At 36.3% G+C, this 18,810-nt stretch overlaps 3 protein-coding genes across 3 annotated transcripts; all 3 read left to right on the top strand.

The window, feature by feature from the left end:
• The first annotated feature begins 127 nt into the window (after nt 1-127).
• LOC121257014 (pentatricopeptide repeat-containing protein At1g08070, chloroplastic-like) lies at nt 128-2,858 on the top strand. The gene has a single exon (XM_041157862.1). It carries the CDS (start codon nt 448-450, stop codon nt 2,326-2,328), a length of 1,881 nt encoding a protein of 626 aa, XP_041013796.1. The 5' UTR covers nt 128-447; the 3' UTR covers nt 2,329-2,858.
• Nucleotides 2,859-5,155: 2,297 nt separating this feature from the next.
• On the top strand, nt 5,156-8,709 carry LOC121257012 (putative pumilio homolog 8, chloroplastic). Its single transcript, XM_041157860.1, has 5 exons — nt 5,156-6,343; nt 6,447-6,609; nt 7,122-7,285; nt 7,729-7,999; nt 8,403-8,709. The coding sequence occupies exons 1-5, from the start codon at nt 5,229-5,231 to the stop codon at nt 8,553-8,555; spliced, it is 1,866 nt and encodes a 621-aa protein (XP_041013794.1). The 5' UTR covers nt 5,156-5,228; the 3' UTR covers nt 8,556-8,709.
• Nucleotides 8,710-15,107: 6,398 nt separating this feature from the next.
• LOC121257008 lies at nt 15,108-18,277 on the top strand. Its single transcript, XM_041157857.1, has 3 exons — nt 15,108-15,846; nt 16,545-16,892; nt 16,975-18,277. Exons 1-3 carry the CDS (start codon nt 15,382-15,384, stop codon nt 17,596-17,598), a joined length of 1,437 nt encoding a protein of 478 aa, XP_041013791.1. The 5' UTR covers nt 15,108-15,381; the 3' UTR covers nt 17,599-18,277.
• Nucleotides 18,278-18,810: the final 533 nt, after the last annotated feature.

Here is an 18,810-nt window from a genome sequence, read left to right as displayed (position 1 = left end):
AATAAGTAAAGAAATCATACGAAAAAAGGTTGCATGGGAGCAAGGGGCCCTGCCTTGCCTCAAGAACTGAGCAGGATCTGTGGCGTTTAAATTTTTAATAAATTAATTCCACACGCCTATGGTTATTTTTCCCAAATAAAGTCTTCCGGATCATCTGGCACCTGGGCATAATCAGCATATTAACCCCCTTTTTTTTTTTTTTTTTTTTTTTTGAAGTTCCAATTTTATGGAAAATTCCGATCGTGCGGGCGATGCAAAAGGATCATGGAGGTCACTGGCATAAATAAAGGAGAGTCCATTCCCTTTTACTTGGGGTTCCCACTTCCCAGTTTCCTTCGATGCTGAAGAAATGGGTTCCGCACCGTGATTTTTATCTCATCGTCCACACGATTTTCACGAGGATGAGGTACGAGGCCGAGGGGTCGCTTCAACTAAACGTCTGCAACAATGCTTCCCACCCTCCGAAAGTTCAAAAGCCGCTCATCAGCTCGCTTTGCCTTTGCATTTCCCCTTCTACGCACTTTTGCTTCTTTCCCACCCTCCCCTAGCTTCGTTAATCTTTCCGCCCTTCTGCAGGGCCACATCTTACACTTTCACCTCCTCCAAATCCATGCCCAAGTCTTTCGAGTCGGTGCCCATCAGGACAATCTGATTGCCACTCGTCTCATTGGCCAATATCCATCACATATCGCACTCCGAATCTTTCATCAACTCCGTGACTCAAATATCTTCCCCTTCAATGCTATTATACGAGTCTTGGCTGAAGAGGGTCTCTTGTCCAGTGCCATCTCCATCTTCAAAACCTTAATACAGCGTTCCCTTTCGCCTAACGACTTCACCTTTTGTTTCCTACTCAAGGCGTGCTTTTGGTCCCGTGATGCCCTTTATGTCAAACAAATTCATACTCATGTTGTGAAGTTGGGGTTTCTTAGGGATCCCTTTGTGTGCAATGGCCTTCTTGCAGTTTATGCGAAAGGTATTAAAGATTGGGGTGCAGCTCGTAAGGTGTTTGATGAAATGCCGGATAAGAGTGTGGCTTGTTGCTGGACTTCGTTGTTAGCTGGGTATGCTCAGTCAGGTCAGACTGAGGAGGTTCTACGGTTTTACCTTATGATGGTTCAGCTGAACTTGCAGCCAGAAAATGATACTTTGGTCAGTATTTTATCCGCATGTTCAAGCCTTGAGATTGTAGAAATTGAGAAATGGGTGTCATCTCTAACAGAAATTGACAAAAAGGTTGATTCCAAGAATTCCGCTCGTGAGGCTGTCAATACTGTTCTCATGTATTTGTATGGGAAATGGGGGAAGCTTGAGAAGAGTAGGGAAATATTTGATAAAATTGTTGATACTGCTAAGAGAAGTGTGCTTCCTTGGAATGCCATGATTGGTGCATATGTACAGAACGGTTGCCCTATGGAGGCACTGAGTATTTTCCGCAAGATGGAGGATTTCAGTTGTAAACCGAACCATGTTACAATGGTTAGCGTGCTTTCAGCTTGTGCTCAAATTGGTGATTTAGATCTTGGTAAGTGGGTGCATGAGTATATGAAATCTGAAGGAACTAAAGGTATCATTGGGTCAAACAAAATACTAGCTACGGCATTCATAGACATGTATTCTAAATGTGGGAGCTTGGAGAGGGCAAAAGAGGTTTTTGACCAGATGTCCTCCCAAGATGTTGTCTCCTTCAACGCTATGATTATGGGCCTTGCAGTAAATGGTGAGGGGGAGGAGGCATTGACGCTTTTCTTCAGGATGCAAGAGTTTGGCGTACAACCCAATGCCGTAACTTTCCTTGGTGTTTTATGTGCATGCTGTCACTCAGGTTTAGTTGAGAAAGGACGCCAAATATTCCTAGACATGACCTCAAGTTTTTCTATTTCCCCGCAATTAGAACACTATGCTTGCTATATTGATCTCCTTGCACGAGTCGGCTATGTCGAAGAAGCTCTAAAGGTTGTTTTTTCCATGCCTTTTGAGCCAAATAAGTTTGTCTGGTGTGCTTTGCTTGGGGGTTGCCTGCTGCACTTCAAAGTTGATCTGGCCCGGTATGTTTCCAGAAGGCTTGTTGAAGTGGACCCAGGTAATTCGGCAGGTTATGTGATGTTGGCTAACGCGTTTGCAGTTGATCGCCGCTGGGGTGATGTCTCAGCTCTGAGGTTGGTTATGAGGGAAAAGGGGGTGAAGAAGCAGCCAGGGCGAAGTTGGATTAGCATCAATGGCGTCGTGCATGAATTTCTTGTGGGGTCGCCATCACATCCTCATATTAATAGCATATATCATACACTGAATGGATTGATGAAGCAAATGAAGGTTGCAAGTGCGTAAGAGATCAGTTCCCCGGATCTCATGTTAATATTACTTGGGATATCTATCGCTTTCGAAGTGGTATGGTTTTCTACTTGTTTGGCGAGAACTGAAAGGCTGGGAATTCGTAGATAGGAACTGGGGATCCTTCGGCCCCATGCATGGTGAGCGCAGTCTTTGCTTCAAAACTTCCCAATATTTAACCTGTGGCCGTCTGCTACTTACTGTCGGTATCAGTGCCACTCTTTTGTACATTTCGTGGATTTTTTTTTTAATTGTTGTAAATTTAAATTTTGACCAAATATGTTAACTGAACTATCTTATTTTTGGAGAGAAAATAAACTCTCAATTCTTCATTTGTATGAATACTCCAAGTGATGGATCTTAACGTGAAACAATAGGAATGGATCCTAGTTAATCATGTTTTTCTTGGCGTATGATTGGTACCAATATTGTCACGATGATTTTTGGTGGACTGACGGACACATGATCTATTTTTGTGTATTTCTCAAGCTGCCTCGTTAAATAAATTGTTTGCCCAATTAAAACAAGATAAAGTGTATCTACTAAAATAGTTTATATCATGATCTCATCTCATCTGAACTGCGTAATCAAATAAGGAATACATCATATATCAACAAAAAAAAGCAATTATTTTTCCTTATCAAGTAATGCCGCTCGAACAGAAAGGCTAGCTGGCAATACAAACCGATATTAACTGTTATCTATGGAGTGCGATCCCAAAATCATAAGAAGCAAATTAAGATATCTCTCTCTCAATTGAAACTTATCTTAACCTCTTACAAAATTCCTATATAAACCAAGGTTCTTAATTTCGTTTCATACCGGCTGGTATAATTGAAATATACCGTATCGATCAGGTAGTCGGTACAGAGAATGACAGAGTTTATATCGATCAGAATTTTGACAATATTAAACTTTGCCGATTGATATTTCAGATTTTGACTTTTATTTTTTTTTTTAATTTTTTCCTCAATTTTAGATTTTTAATTCAGATCAGAGTATTTATAATTGATATATATAGTTATATATAATTTATTCTATAGACTATTATTTTAAAATATAATTTATATATTTTATATAATTTATTTCAAAACCATATCCGTGTCAAAATATCTGGTTTAATTACTCGACCGAAACATTGATACGAACCGTTACTTTATGACCTACCTAATATGTCTAATCAGTCAATTAAAACATCAAGACTTTCATTCTAGATTTTCTCGATTTAACCGCTAGAATTAAGTAAGAATAGGTGAAAGATAGATATAGAAAAATGGCCTTATAATATATTTGTGGTCTATTATTAATTAATTGTTTAATAAATTTTGAGATCTATTTTTATGCATTTCTCAGTATCTCTCTCATTCTAATGCAAAGTACGTACACAGATAACAGGAGGGAAAATTAAAAGAAGATAAATATATACTATATATCTTGTTTACTTTAAGGAATGTTTTCACAACTTCAATACACCCAATCATGAAAATGGGTCATAATTTACGTATTTAAGCTTGCATTTAGATATTGAACTGAATTGAATTGAGTTGAATTGAGTTGAGATAATAAAATATTATTAAAATATTATTTTTTAATATTATTATTTTAAAATTTAAAAAAATTAAATTATTTATTATATTCTATGTTAAAATTTTAAAAAATTATAATAATGAATTAAGATGAAGATGATTTTATTTACCAAACGAAACCGTGTCAAGAAGAATGTGTAATTAATTTCACTTATCGGATTCAACTGAGAGAGGCTGATTAAAAATAAATAAATAAATATTTGAGAGAGAGAGAGAGAGGGGTTGAACTTTCAATATTTGCTCAAAAAGTGCGCGGAGAAAACCCAAAGAAGCAGCTGTAAATTTTAATGCACGAAGCTGGAGAATTTATTTTGACCAGATAGACCATAAGATAGGAAAGAGGTACGACTTGAATAACATCTAAAACTTCGCCGAAATTCACGCTACATTTCCCTCCCCTACTATCTTTAACAATAATATTTTTAAAAATGATGAACACGTGGCTTTTTCATAATATTTTATATAATAATATTTTAAAATAAATATTATTTTTATAAACTAACTTGTAAAAATAATATCATTTTATCAAAATATTCTTATTTTATAATATATATTATAAAATATATTATATAGATATAAAATATGTTGTGCTGATATAATTACTCGTAATTTTGTCGGAGTTATACTTTGTCACAGGTACCGAACTTACACTCAAAATCCTATTTATCTTCATCCACAAGCAATCCATGTTTGCTTCGAACCCCTCTTCTGTGTTGGTGTTTAATTTAATTACAAACAAGTCCCTAAACCCTTTACTTATAACTCTACAAACGCATTAATGCTCTACACTCTAATATTATCTGGTTTGTTTTTAAAACTAAAATTTAAAATTTTGAAAACTTCTTATCTTATTATTATAATTTTTTAAAATTTTAATATAAAATAAAATAAACAATTCAATTTTTTTAAATCTTAAAATAAAAATAATATTTAAAAATATATTCTAAAAATATTTTATTCAATTTTTTAACTCTAGACTATATTTAAATGTTGAACTGAATTGAGTTAAATTGAGATAATAAAATATTGTTAAAATATTATTTTTTAATATTATTATTATCTTGATATTTAAAAAAATTAAATTATTTATTATATTTTATATTAAAATTTTAAAAAATTATTATGATAAATTAAGATCAATTAAAAAGATTTAAGAATTCAAATATATTCTTAATTTAAACTTATCTTTATCTCATATAATTTTTAAAAACAAACGAGGCTAACTATTCTCCCTTTCATGATCTCTCTGCCTATTTAAGGTTTTCTCCTCTCTCTCTCTCTCTACTCTCTTACTATCTGATACGTTACACTATGGAGAGGGAGGAAAAAGTAGGGGACCTCCGATGTTTCTTTCTTGAAGACCTTATTTTCCCCTCTACTACTTCACGGGAAAGCCCCGCCCACTGTGACCCTTCTCTGCGGCCTGGAAATAACTTTTACGAGAACCAAAACCCTAGAGTTCAAACCCACCCCACCTCCCAAAGTCAAAATTATCTCACTCAAAACTTTTCTTGTGAAAGCCCCCCCATGGCCGCTGCGAGCTTTTCTTTCCAAGACTCTATTTCTGATTGTCGTTTTGATATGCTTTCCCATCTCCGAGATACTCTTTTTTGTGATATGATTCCGCCTGAGTATCATGCAAGTTTTGGATCATCGGAGACAGGGACGGAACTAAACCCTTGTCTTGACGACACCACTCATGAACAAGGCCTTGAAACTTTACTGAGTCGGCTCAATATATCAAATCCACCTTCTCCGTCTCAATTTGGTCTAGAAGATGCCTGGTCCGGTGTTGATTCTATGCGAGGGAATTTTAATTCTCATGATTCTATAACGGCCAGTGGGCTTGCTCCTTCAACGTATGCGCAAGAACAGCAATATTCGCTGAGGACGACAATGCAAGAACGTATCTGGCAGATGATGAGAATTCAGACTGCACTGAGGGGACAAACGGGTTATTGTACAAGCCCCCGTGGAGTACCATCATCGAGCTATAACATTAGCAACGAGTTCGATTGGCAATGCGGAAGGCAATCATTAGGGACAATGAATTATGATTATCCTTTTAGGTCTTCTTTAAGTCCTAAAGGGATTCGATTAGATTCGAAATTCCAAACTCGGGAAAGGTTCGGTAATGACGATTGGATTTCATTTCAGCCGTCTCAATGGCCTCCAACTTCCTCCCTACTGGAAGAATTGAACCGCCAACAACTAATTTCGGAGACCGAAGACCGACGGGGTTACCCTTTGTCGCGGAGAATTGGGGAGTGGGAGGATCATTTGCACAAGTTAATGGTTCACCCAAGTTACCATTATCAAGTTCAGAAGCGTTTCGAAGGAAGCAATGAGGAAGAACTGACTGAAATTCTTATCGCTTTGATCAGGAATGCACAAAAGCTAGCGTGCACATGCACTGACAACCATGGGTATGACTGTAGTTCTAGTTAATTTTTGGCGAAATTATGATATAAAAATTATGCTTTTAGGAAGTTTTTCTCGGGATTTATAATTTCTTATTCATTTGTGCAGAAGTCGGTCAGTGCAGAAGTTGCTGAAGCATCTCAAAACTCCGGCGCAAATATTCTTTGCGATATCAGCTCTACGGGATATTACACTTACCTTGGCCAAGAGCCGGAACGGTCAGTTTGTAATTAGGAAATGCTTGCAACTTTTCTCCGCCGAAGATAATGAGGTAATTAAATAAATGTGTACGTATCATATATCATATATACCTTTATAAGGAACATCATCTAATTAATGCCTTTACAACCCAAGGCCTGCGGTTTTGCTAGCTGAAGTTATCTAAATGACTACTAATTATCTATATCACGAATTTTCCTATTGGAAGTATGGTTTCAATATCTTGCGCTAATAAATGCATACGCGCCCACGCACACACTTAAACACACCATTTTAATGGAAACTCTTTGGCATTAATGTGAAAGAGCCAATGCTTTGCACTGAAATTGAGATATAATGGAAGTGGTAGCTATAACATATATAGGATTTCTAATACGAGAACATTCTAGTGCGGGGCCCTTCTCACACATAATACCAATTTGGAGCTTCGATCAATGCTTTTAGAATAAGCTTTTTCTGTTTATATATCATCTATGTATGCGCGTATTCTCCCTTAAAATATTATGTTTTCTATGTATCGTGACTTGAGCTTCCAGTGTAAATCCGTTTTCCTTCTATTTGCAGAATATTCTGAATGAAATCGCAGAGAACTGTCTTGAGATTGCGACAGACAAAGTTGGGTGTTGTGTAATGCAAGACTGTGTCAATTATGCTGATGAAGAAACTAGGGAACGTCTTGTGAATAGAATCGTAGCATATGCACCATTCCTTTCACAACATTCTTATGGGTTAGTCGATCCTGATGATCTCCACACATTTCTTTGTGTTCACCTCTTGAATATTAATAAGAACCATATTTCATACTTCCTTTATAATAAACTGCCTTGCAATATCACGTACAATCAGTACCTTAAGTGAAATTTGACCATCTATTTTGACCATGTTTTGGGAATCTTTTTGGGAGAAGAAGTGCGCTAGCTAGCTAGCTGGAGAAAATCATTAAAACACGCGAAATTCCGTCAACTCGTTTTTTCATCTAGGTCGATCGTTTTATACAGCTCTAACGCGGCCGGCAATCATATTATAACTGCCGGCTTTCAAACTTTAAAGAGGCTTTTATTAGTCTTTAAAGTCAGATGCTCGTTTGTTCTTCAGTACCTCGTACCAGTACGTGCAACTCGATCAAAAACGTTCTAGTACTAACGTTACTAATCAGTTCTTTTCATTTCAGGAACTTTGTTGTGCAGTGCATATTATCTATGGGGAGGCCGGAAGTTGCAGAAGAATTACTGGCGAAGCTTCAAGGAAGGTTTCTTATGCTCTCCATGAACAAGCATGGCAGCCATGTGGTGGAAAAGTTCTTGCGAGAATATGAAGATCAAGAAAAATATTCTTCTAGGATTATTGAGGAGCTTATTTCTGGAGATCCGGAACGTTCCTTGAATTTTTTTCAGGATCAGTGGGGGAATTATGTTGCTCAGACCGCCAAGAAGGTAGCTAAGGTTAGCCGATCCATCCCATATATTCAGTACTTTTCTGTTTTTTCTCCCCTCAAATTCTAATTAGCTGGCACCCATGAACAGCACAATTGTGTCGTGATCAATGGCAATATTAATTAAAAATTATAAATATGTAAACTGATTCTTAGATGATCTACTTAATAAATAGTCATGTTTAATAAGGAACTATGAACTGAAATTTCAAGAAAACTGAAATTAACCAAAGTTTTTCGTAGAAACCTACCCAGCCAATGGATGTCATGTACTTCGCGCATGCTGTTGACTGCCTTTTACACCTAGTTCTTCAGTGCCGTAGTCTTAATTTGCTGATATTTTTGCATCCCTATGGATCGAGCTCTGACTTTTATTTTCCTAATCTTCTGTTCTTCGTATTCATTGAGTGCAGGGACTCACCCGCGAGGCTCTTATGTCACTCATTAATTCTTACAAGCCATTTTTGGAAAACCATCCTCATGGTAAATGTGTGCTGGCCTCAGCCAATGGCCGCAAGAAGCACCGTAGGCTACGATCATCATCCAGTACTAGTACGCTGTGCTAGCTAGCAAGCTGGCAACGCAGTTCGGAAACAAAATTATTTGTTGTCGTGTTTTGCATTTTCCCCTCTATGTTAGGACTTAATTATTTGTTGTTTTTGGCCTGGGTATGTATGGCTCTGGCTATGTTCTTTCTTTCAGTTCTTAATTAGGTTGTCGGTTTGTCGATATTAAGATCTAGTTAGTTAAATTTGTTGTTGTCGGCCGGTATGTATGTGCGGCTGAGTTCATCGTGTTTGTTGTTAGGATTTCGGTTTGTTTGGAGCTTTATGCTGCAAGTTTGAGTCGCCGGAGAACATGCATGATTATACATGCTCTGATGATGAACTGATCGTCGTGGCATGTTTGAAGGTATTATTCTTTCTCTGCACAAGCCATAATTGAGTTGGATTGCAAAGAAAATAATGTCCTTTGAGCAATGTATTCTCTGGGGCCGGCTTCTAGCAGCTAGAAAGCTACTTGTTGCATATTGTTATTATACATTATATTACGTCTGGTACTCTGAATAATTTATTAATATAAATATATATAATTTGTTTAAGAGGCTTCAGTTCTACTTAGCTGATGGTATAAATATATTTCGATCTCGATGCATGGTACGACGTCGTGCATATATTTTACTACATTCCTATGCATATATATATCACGTACGTTCGTTGTCCATGTTTTCCTTCCAATAGTGCTTGCAAGCTTGAATTTTTATTCAAGCCTACTTCGATAACTTAATTAGCAATATAGTATCGTAAAGAAAATAGTGTCTACAACATTATAATGATCTCGTAATACACGCACCGTCGATCGAGATTAAAGAGGAAATCTGCCTTCCTTCAAAGGTTGCGATAATGATGGCTATATGCTGGCCGTAGAGCTCAGCGGCTGCTAACAAGACCTTTTGAATTGCTAAGTAGTAATATTAGATATAGTTATAAATATTATTTCTATTTATTATAATTGAAAAAAATAAAAAGTCAAAATATATAAGTTTTTTTTTTTTTTTTTATATTTGAAAGACTTCTATATTAATTTCGTAATTAATGTGTCAATCTTTTTTTTCTTACCGTAATCTACACATTTATATGGATTTGAGGTAGAGGCATTTATTTTATCTTTTATTTTGTTTTTGGTGGGTTTAAATCTTTTCTATCTGCTGGTCTTAAGATAGAATAGACCTCAAGCCCATAATATGGGCCCGGACAAGTCCACTGAACTGTTGAGCCAGACTGTATCCACACCTCAAAGCCCATTTTTTATTGAATGCAGATTCAATAATCTTAATCGTAACTTTAATAAGCTTATCGATCTTTCTAAATATTTTTCTAGTTTCTTGTAGATTTCATGAACGTCCAAAGATCTTATTTTCTTTAGTTACAGTTTGTTATCAAAATTGATTTTTCTAGGTTAAATTTTAGAAGAAAAAATCTATTTAGAAACTTTAATTTTTACACACCTAACACACTATGTGGAAGTTTTTCACATTAACTATGCTAAAAAATGTTTGATATTTTAATTTTTTTTAAACTATAATAGATCTTATTATAAATGGTGTGTTAACACACTAGCTTATGTATAACAAAACTGATTTTATAATATAATTAGTTAAAAAATTCAAATAATTTCTAATCACCAATTAATGAAACTCAATTTGCCCCCTCATTTTGACCGCATATGTATTTATTTTTTAAAATTTTTTTTCTTAATGTTTAAAGAAGTGATTATTAGTGTATTGGTAATTTTTATTTTTAAAAAATGTATGAAAAAAAAAAGCAAAAAAAAAAAAAAAAAAAGTACACCAAGTGGACAAATTAAAGAGACATACTAGCACTACTCTAAACATATATAATATCGAAACATTAATGGTCTCGAGTTTGGAGTCTGCTCGATTCATGTTACATTTATACATGAGTTGTAACCTGACCGGAGCAGGGAAAAGAGTTAAAAGGTTATACCAGTCTCCATCTATAATTAGTGTCTGATTGACGATCGAGTTTAGAAACTAATGACATGGGTGATGCTTCTTTAGTATCTTGTCGTCCCCAACGTGAAAAAAGCTGATCAGCATGCATCTCCCACTACTGATCTCTTTCTCTTTCTAAAAACAAACGGACTGATCTTGATCTGTACTGTTGTTCTCCAATAAAAAAGTAGCAATATATATTGCTGGGCTCACGACTGCTCATGCAGTACCGTCAAAGATGGGTTCATGATAGCCAAGCTTTTCCACCAAGGCCATGCTTCTCTCTCTCTGAATCGTTCATTACAAAAGCCTTGTATTATTTTGCTAGATGAGTGGCCGGTAGTACTACGTACTGCACGTGCTCTGGAACGTAAAGAGGAAGGTTGTTGGTCTTGAGACAAAAGAGGCCATCATGGTCTGGGGACCCAAATGCATGGAAGGGTCCAATGTTAGCTACCTACCTACCTTTATATTGCTTACTTATTATATATGCTTAATTACCCTAATCTGAAACGCATCACAACTCGTATGTGTTCCCTATTCCGGTCAGAAAAAAAGAAATAAACAACAAACTGATCAAAGCTGCATGCAATATTTAATTTATGTTGGCAGTTGAATAACATATATATATGTATATAGTCATGTAAATAAATCACACCAAGTTTGAAAATTGTGGCTGCGGATGTCTTATTTTAGTTAGCAATATTAGGGGGGGAAAAAACACCGTTGGCATACGTACTTTATAACCCACGTTCGTCTTGATTATTAATATACAGGAGTTTTAGGTTATCCATATTAATTGACAGGCCGTATGGATAGTTGAAGAATTGATGCAACTTCTCAAACTCATCAATAGTACTTCGAGATATAAATTATAATATAAACCGCATGTTACGTACAATATTAATTAAAGGGTAGCAGTTAATTAAGTTATGCATTTATGCTGAAACCTAAACTTTTTTTTTTTCTCAACAGAATATAATCTCCTTATATATATATATATATATATTAATAACCGTAGGTGTCCGAATCAGCTTGCGCGCATCTTGACTAATCCCATTGGGTCTTGAAGTTAATGACCAGATAAACCTTCAGTGGTCTTAAGGAGACTCAAACTAGTGACCATTAGGGAACAAACCCAAGACTGGACCAGCTGAGCTACCTCAAGCCATCCATGTCACTTGTAAAAGAATAATACTATATATCACGCTCTTATCCTACTTTTAATATCCCATTATGTAATATGTGGCACGTGATAAAGTTACTTCTTACGTATCACGATAAAAGTAAGATAGTAATGTGATGTATAAAATAATAAGATTTGATTTGTAAGATTTAAATTTATAAATTTATATTTCAAATAAAATTATGTCAGATTATAAACAGTGTGCATAGTTGAGGACTCAAAACGTTCATTAATGAATATAGACGTTTGTACTGCATGAGGCCAGGCATCATATCTTAGGGCTACTAAGTTTATCATGAAACCAAACATACACGAATCTTTCACCAAATATTAATATACTAGGTAGGTAGGTAGCTAGCTAGCTAGTTTACTGCATGTCTAGATATGTATGTATGCAGTATTTAATAATCATATTTGGCACCCTGTTCGTATTAAATGCTGCAAGTTACAGCTCAGAAAAAAAAAAATTAAAATTAAGAATATTGTCAGGTTACAGCTTGTTCTGATTAATACAGATAAATAATATCCTAATTAATTCAGCCTTTTTGACGGTAAACGTCTAAGGTTGGACCAAGATTGGCAAGGAATTGATGAGTATATAGATGCCTTTGTCTGCAAGGAACAATAATTTCAAGCCCATGACTACTTTTGTAATTTAAGGGGTAAAAAATATTTAGCACCCATTATTAAATTAAGTCCATTTTGTACGTGAATTTATTTATTTATTTTTGCAATTTGCTTTATTGTTTTAATCAAATCGAAAAATATGTCATAATATTGACCGTGAGATCATCATGATATGAAGATTATCTAGTAGCTATAGAATTTGAAGATATAATTGGGCCAATCAAATGTGGCCATTGGATCAGTTATGATCATTTAGTACTTGTAATTCCGATCCATTAAGGGCCCCCTCCTAGATATTGTGTTTTTTATTATATGTGGAATAATACTGGAAAGCATATGGTGGTTGGATGGATGATCACGCAGCGTGTTGACCATTTTGAAGTTTAAGATATGTTTGCATGGCATTTTAGGCTGTGTTTGGATAATAAAGTGAGATCATTTTATTATTATTTAATATTTTTTTATTACTTTTTTATTACTATTATAAATCATTTGAGATCATCTCATTACCCAAATAACCAAACCCACCTACATCGTAGCAATCGCAGACTAGTTCATCGATGTCAATCACATGCATATATATAGATTCCGATGGATACAAAAAAAATATAGCTAGCTAGAGTAGTTGTTATCCTGAAGATTTGGTGATATAATTAAGATGCATCATTTCGATCTATTTAAATAATTAAACACTTAAGAATAATCAGATAGATATTAATTCTCACTGGTTATATCCCCCGGAACAAAAAGCCCCCCATGAAAGCGTCGATGCATGTTCAAAGCTACAGAATGGGCACGCATTCGCTGGGCATCATGATCTCAATTTTGAACTAGGATATATAATACGAGAGTGATGTTATATATAATTTTATACGTATTTCCTTTAAATAAAAATAAAATCTACTATTAAAAAAATAACTTTTTCATATCGACTCTAAGTTGACCCACTTTTTTGTAAACGAGTACGTAATATTTATACATTATAAAACTACAAATATCATTTCTCATAATAGAAAGGAAGACAAGACTTGGTCCTTTGTTAACAAACAACCCCAATTTAGCACATGATTCATATCTTGGGTTGAATCCGTCTTCTAAGTTTCTAACTTGATAGGGCCTAAACTTAGAACCCAAATTATGTTGGATTTATGGAGCATGATTTATTCTTGTGACAACCCGACTCATAATGGTTTGTTTGATCAATTTTTTGTGAAGTTTCAATGAGGCTTGAGTCATGCTCACGTCAACTTGGGTCGATGGAAGTTTTTTTTACCATGTTTGTGACTCAAGAAATGTCATACAAAACGTTTTCTCAACCTTACAGGTCTCAAGCGAAGTTAAAACAGAGAGTTTGCTCCGCGGTTGCTCGAGCAAACATCAGACAAATAATTCGCTCGAGCAAATAATACGATAATTTTAAAATTAGGGTTTCCATCTTAGAATCCTATATGTATATTTGTAATGAACAGTGTCACTAGTTGGGAACAATGTATTTCATCCCAAAATATAATTTTTCATTCATCAAGATAATAAAATTCTAGGTAATTTTGTGAGCGTGGATGCTTTATATATCCACGTAAATCTTTATATTGCGATTGATTTCTTATTTTATTTTACGTTACTTTCTCACATCCTTTTTAACTTCTAAAATTTAAAGTGTCATAGAATATATATATATATGTATATATATATATATATGTATATATATATATAGGAGATAAGAAATTTATTTGAATAGATAGTCGGGGTGGAGTTTATAAACTTCTCTACCTCTCGTAAGTATGGGCCAGAGTTTAAGCTTAGGGTAGTGATATCTTACTATCTTACATTTCTTTTATTATTGTTTTACTATTTAATTTTTTTTTCCTTAAATCTAGATTAAAAATCTTAGTACATAACCTTTTTGCATAATCTAAATGAAAACAAATTTAATCAACTAATATAATTATATAATTTAATTAAAAATAAATTTAATTTTATAAAAGTTGACCTTATTTTGCTCTTTACATGATTACATTGGTTGGTTTATTTTATTTTTTTAAAATTATGTAAGAATGTTAATTTAAATTTAAATATTAAAAGGAAAAAAATAACTTGATAATTAAATAAAAGTAAATGAGCTGTAAGGTATGACGCTTAAACTTGATTATCACAAAGGCAAACTAATCCAAACTAGTCGATGAAAATATATCAGGTCCAGCCTCCAAGGCGAGGCTAGCTGTACGCACAATAGAAACAAAAAGTTCTGAAAACGCGTCGAATTTTTTAAAGTCTTTTTCACGAATGTATGTGTACGTAGCTAATTCATTACCTTAAAAGCCAGCCTGATGTGTACGTACTCTAATCGTTTTCCAGGAAAATTAAAAATATATACAAACAAACGGAGAATCAATCAAATTAATCGCTGCGAAAGGTCGTTTTCCTCCAATCACAAAAATGTTTTTTTTTTAATGTTATTTTAAAGATAATTTATTTGACTTCATTTTAAGGATTATAGTAGTAGTATTTAAGAATAAATGATACTTTTAAGATATATTACAGACATACATTCTTATTCAAAAAAATATCTACAGTAATTTATGCATCTGACAGTTTGAAAGAGAGAAATCTATTCGCATCAGATTGTGAGTCCTAATTAAATTAAGTCCATTTTGTACGTGAATTTATTTATTTATTTATTTTTACAATTTGTTTTATTGGTTTGATCAATGTATACTCTCTCTCTCTCTCTCTCTCCAAACAAACCACTTGTTTATAACTAACTTTATATCGCTAGAATCATATATAATAGACCTCGCTCCAAACGTAGACGGACCGAGTCCCACGCACTACCACCTTTTGGTAAAACTCACAGTCACAGCCTTCGAGCTTTTCTCTCACTAACTAGTTTCCCACCACACTCCTCCTGCTCACTGACCCCTCTCTCTCTCTATGAAGGTCTCGCCTACGCTCCTTTCGCTCACAAACCCGCTTTACTCTATCCTCTAGCCAGCCAAACAGCCACTGGCTTTTAGTTTTCACCATTTCTTTTCGTAAGGGGAGGGTTGGGGGAGTACATTCTAGAATGGAAAGAAAGCAGGGGTTCTTCTCCGCCCTCAAAGAAGAGATTGTGCGGGGCCTCTCGCCTTCTCGTTCTCGGGCGAACAGCCCCGCCCGAACTAGGTCGCCCATTATTTCGGGTCTTCTCCGGAGAAAGAAGGGCAGCCAGCACCAATACCACTTGGCGCATCCGGAGCCGTTGATCGCGAGATCCGGCAGTCTGAGGCCTCTCGGAGAGGCATTGGCGCCTCTCATGGAGGGTCCGGACCCTGAAGGAGGGGAAATCGGTGATTCGAGAAGGAGCGGATCGAGTCTCGGCCAGTGGATGAAAGGACAGCTAACGAGGACTCCTTCGGTGACGTCTTCCATGGCGGCTTACAAGAGGTCTGATCTGAGGCTGTTACTTGGTGTGATGGGTGCTCCTCTCGCCCCCGTGCACGTTAGCGCCACTGACCCTCTGCCTCACCTTAGCATCAAGGACACCCCCATTGTAACTCTCTCTCTCTCTCTCTCACGCCCGCACAGACATATACACACTCATTTGATAGATTCTTATAAAAAAAAAATAATCGGTTATTTTTGGCCTTCCAGAAATAGCTCCTTATCAACGCAAAAAGTGAAGTATAGTGCATTTCAGAGACCCTTTTTTTTTTGTTATTATTTATATTTTGATTGCTCGTCGGGTAAGTTCGCATAAGAGTTGGGTGGTTCCGCTCGGGAAATGGGATATGAGTGTTTCTTAGTCAATATTCTTGGATTTTCTTTTTCAAAGTTGAGATTTTGTTTTAGCCTCTTCGGCGGAAAAAGAAAAAACGCATAATTATTTACTTTCTTTTTCGTTAAGCTCCCGATTGTTTTATCAGAATTCAGAAGACAGTCAAACACAAGGACTTAAAAAAACTTAGTTTAGAATTATTCTAGAATGAAATAGGCACGACTCTTTCTGCTTCTTTTTTAAAGAAGAATAAAAATTTAAAGCACACTATAATTTGCGTTTTAGACTTTTTGGTGTTTATATTATTTTCCACAGCAGTGTTCCCTGAACACCTCTCCAAGTATGGAGGGTTGATGTGATTAATTTGATCACTTTTGTCTTTCCTCTCTGTTAGTTTTCTAAAAATTACTGTAAATTTAGTGAAGAAAAGCACTCTTTAAGATTTTCGTGTTCTATGACTGGTGTTATTGTAGGAGACTTCGTCTGCCCAGTACATATTGCAGCAATACACAGCGGCTTCTGGTGGGCAGAAGCTGCAGAACTCTATTAAAAATGCGTATGCAATGGGAAAGGTCCGGATGGTAGCTTCGGAGTTTGAAACTGCCACTAAGGTCATGAAGAACCGGAATGCCTCAAGATGTGCTGAGTCGGGTGGGTTTGTGCTTTGGCAGATGAATCCAGATATGTGGTACGTGGAGCTCGCAGTTGGGGGCAGCAAGGTTCATGCTGGCTGCAATGGCAAGCTTGTTTGGAGGCATACCCCCTGGCTTGGTGCCCACACTGCCAAAGGGCCTGTGAGGCCTCTGCGACGCGCACTTCAGGTCAAAATTGTGAGGCTTTTTGTACAAGTTTATTATAGCGTCAGGGCCATTTTTACATGTGGTTTTCTTTTATATATTTCAGGGACTCGATCCCAGAAGTACTGCAAGTATGTTTGCAGATGCAAGATGCATAGGGGAGAAGAAGATCAACGGTGAGGATTGCTTCATCCTCAAGCATTGTGCCGACCCTCAGACACTGAAGGCCAGGAGCGAAGGCCCAGCTGAGATAATTAGGCATGTCTTGTTTGGCTACTTCAGCCAGAAGACTGGGCTTCTTGTTCACTTGGAGGATTCACATCTGACCCGCATCCAATCTATCGGCGGCGATGCAGTTTACTGGGAAACCACAATCAATTCTTTCCTTGACGATTACAGGCCTGTTGAGGGGATCATGATTGCCCACTCTGGGCATTCCGTGGTGACCCTCTTTAGGTTTGGTGAGATAGCAATGAGCCATACCAAAACAAGGATGGAAGAAGCTTGGACAATTGAAGAGGTTGCATTTAATGTTCCAGGCCTGTCGGTGGACTGCTTCATTCCCCCTGCAGACTTGAGGTCGGGATCCATCAGTGAGACGTGTGAACTGCCACAGGATGAAAGGGGAAAAGGAGCGATTGCACTAGCAGGGCATCGAGCCAAAGTTGCTGCACTAGAGAAAGAACATGACAGCTCAGGTGATAACATGAGTTGGAAGATGGAAGCCTAACAAAGGGTAGGATCAAATTAGGGCAATTGTTTATACTAGCAGCGGGCTTTAATTGACTAACGTTTTTGAAGTTACAAAGTAGGAGTTCAGTTAGGTTTTTTGGAAGTTGGTTCATGCCTCTATTAATCTGTAAATAGAGCATAATCATTCACAGGTGGGGCCTGTTTGGATCTTTATACTCAGTGCAGAATCCAACTATGGAGTTGGAGCTCGTTTTTCCATATAGGGATAGAGCAAGTGGAGGTTACTTTTTAATTTGCCTTCAGTGCATGAAGATGGTGAAGCTTTAGTATGTTAGAGCCACCAGCCTCTTATAATTCTACTAATTTTCTTAATCTAATGAATTCGGTGGTGAGTAAGGAAACTACCACCAACCAACATGGGTTTGTTGATGCGTAGTTTGTTAGTTCTACCTTTTATATGTGTGCTAATCTCTTTATGTGGTTGTTTGATGGATATAAAGTTGTATCTTGGTTTGGGAAGGAGGATTTGGTAAAAGGAATGAAACTCAATTTCCTTTTTTTAGCTGCTGTAAACCAACATATATCGGATATGGTTTTCTGGTTGTATCATGTCATTTTGTCTCTTCATAAGGAAAATGTAAACCAAAACATCCCGCCCCTCAGTGACTGAATACTCATGAATATGTATTGATCATCATCTTTCCTTCACCTACTTATCTTGAAGGAGTACATTTAACCTTGTTTAATGCTTGAACATCTTTATGTTGTATCGCACTGTGAAGGCCTGCAATATTGGCTTGCCAGAAAAAGAACCTCAAGTGTTGAATCTTTCTTTTTCACTTTTTATTTTTTTAATGTTTTGTTTTGCTTTTTTGACTTTTGCTCAACCTTTTCCTAATATCCATCTGTGGAGTCTCCTTGAATTACGATATCATGAAAGATGAGGTTATTCTGGTAGTGCTCCATTTCTGAGATGTGTATATATTTTCTGTATCTCCATGGTAGCTGTCTTTGGACCTTTTCTTTCATCTGTCTCCCAGTTGGGGTGAGAACTGTGAAATTGAGAAGGTATCTTGGTGGGGTCACTACTACTTTTAGTGTAATTACTTTTTGAACTCATCTCTCATCACTGGACCCAATGCCATCCATATAAACTAATGTGGGGTGGGTTAGTTTGTAAATGGATTTTGAATATTGAGGCCAAGGGGTTGCATGTGATATATGATTACAGCTAGGCACACCGGGGTTA

Source organism: Juglans microcarpa x Juglans regia, chromosome 3S, assembly GCF_004785595.1.
Source record: "Juglans microcarpa x Juglans regia isolate MS1-56 chromosome 3S, Jm3101_v1.0, whole genome shotgun sequence".
In the NCBI taxonomy this organism is placed as follows: domain Eukaryota; kingdom Viridiplantae; phylum Streptophyta; class Magnoliopsida; order Fagales; family Juglandaceae; genus Juglans; species Juglans microcarpa x Juglans regia.
The sequence above is the reverse complement of the archived record's forward strand: the minus strand, read 5'-3'. Positions and strand labels throughout refer to the sequence as shown.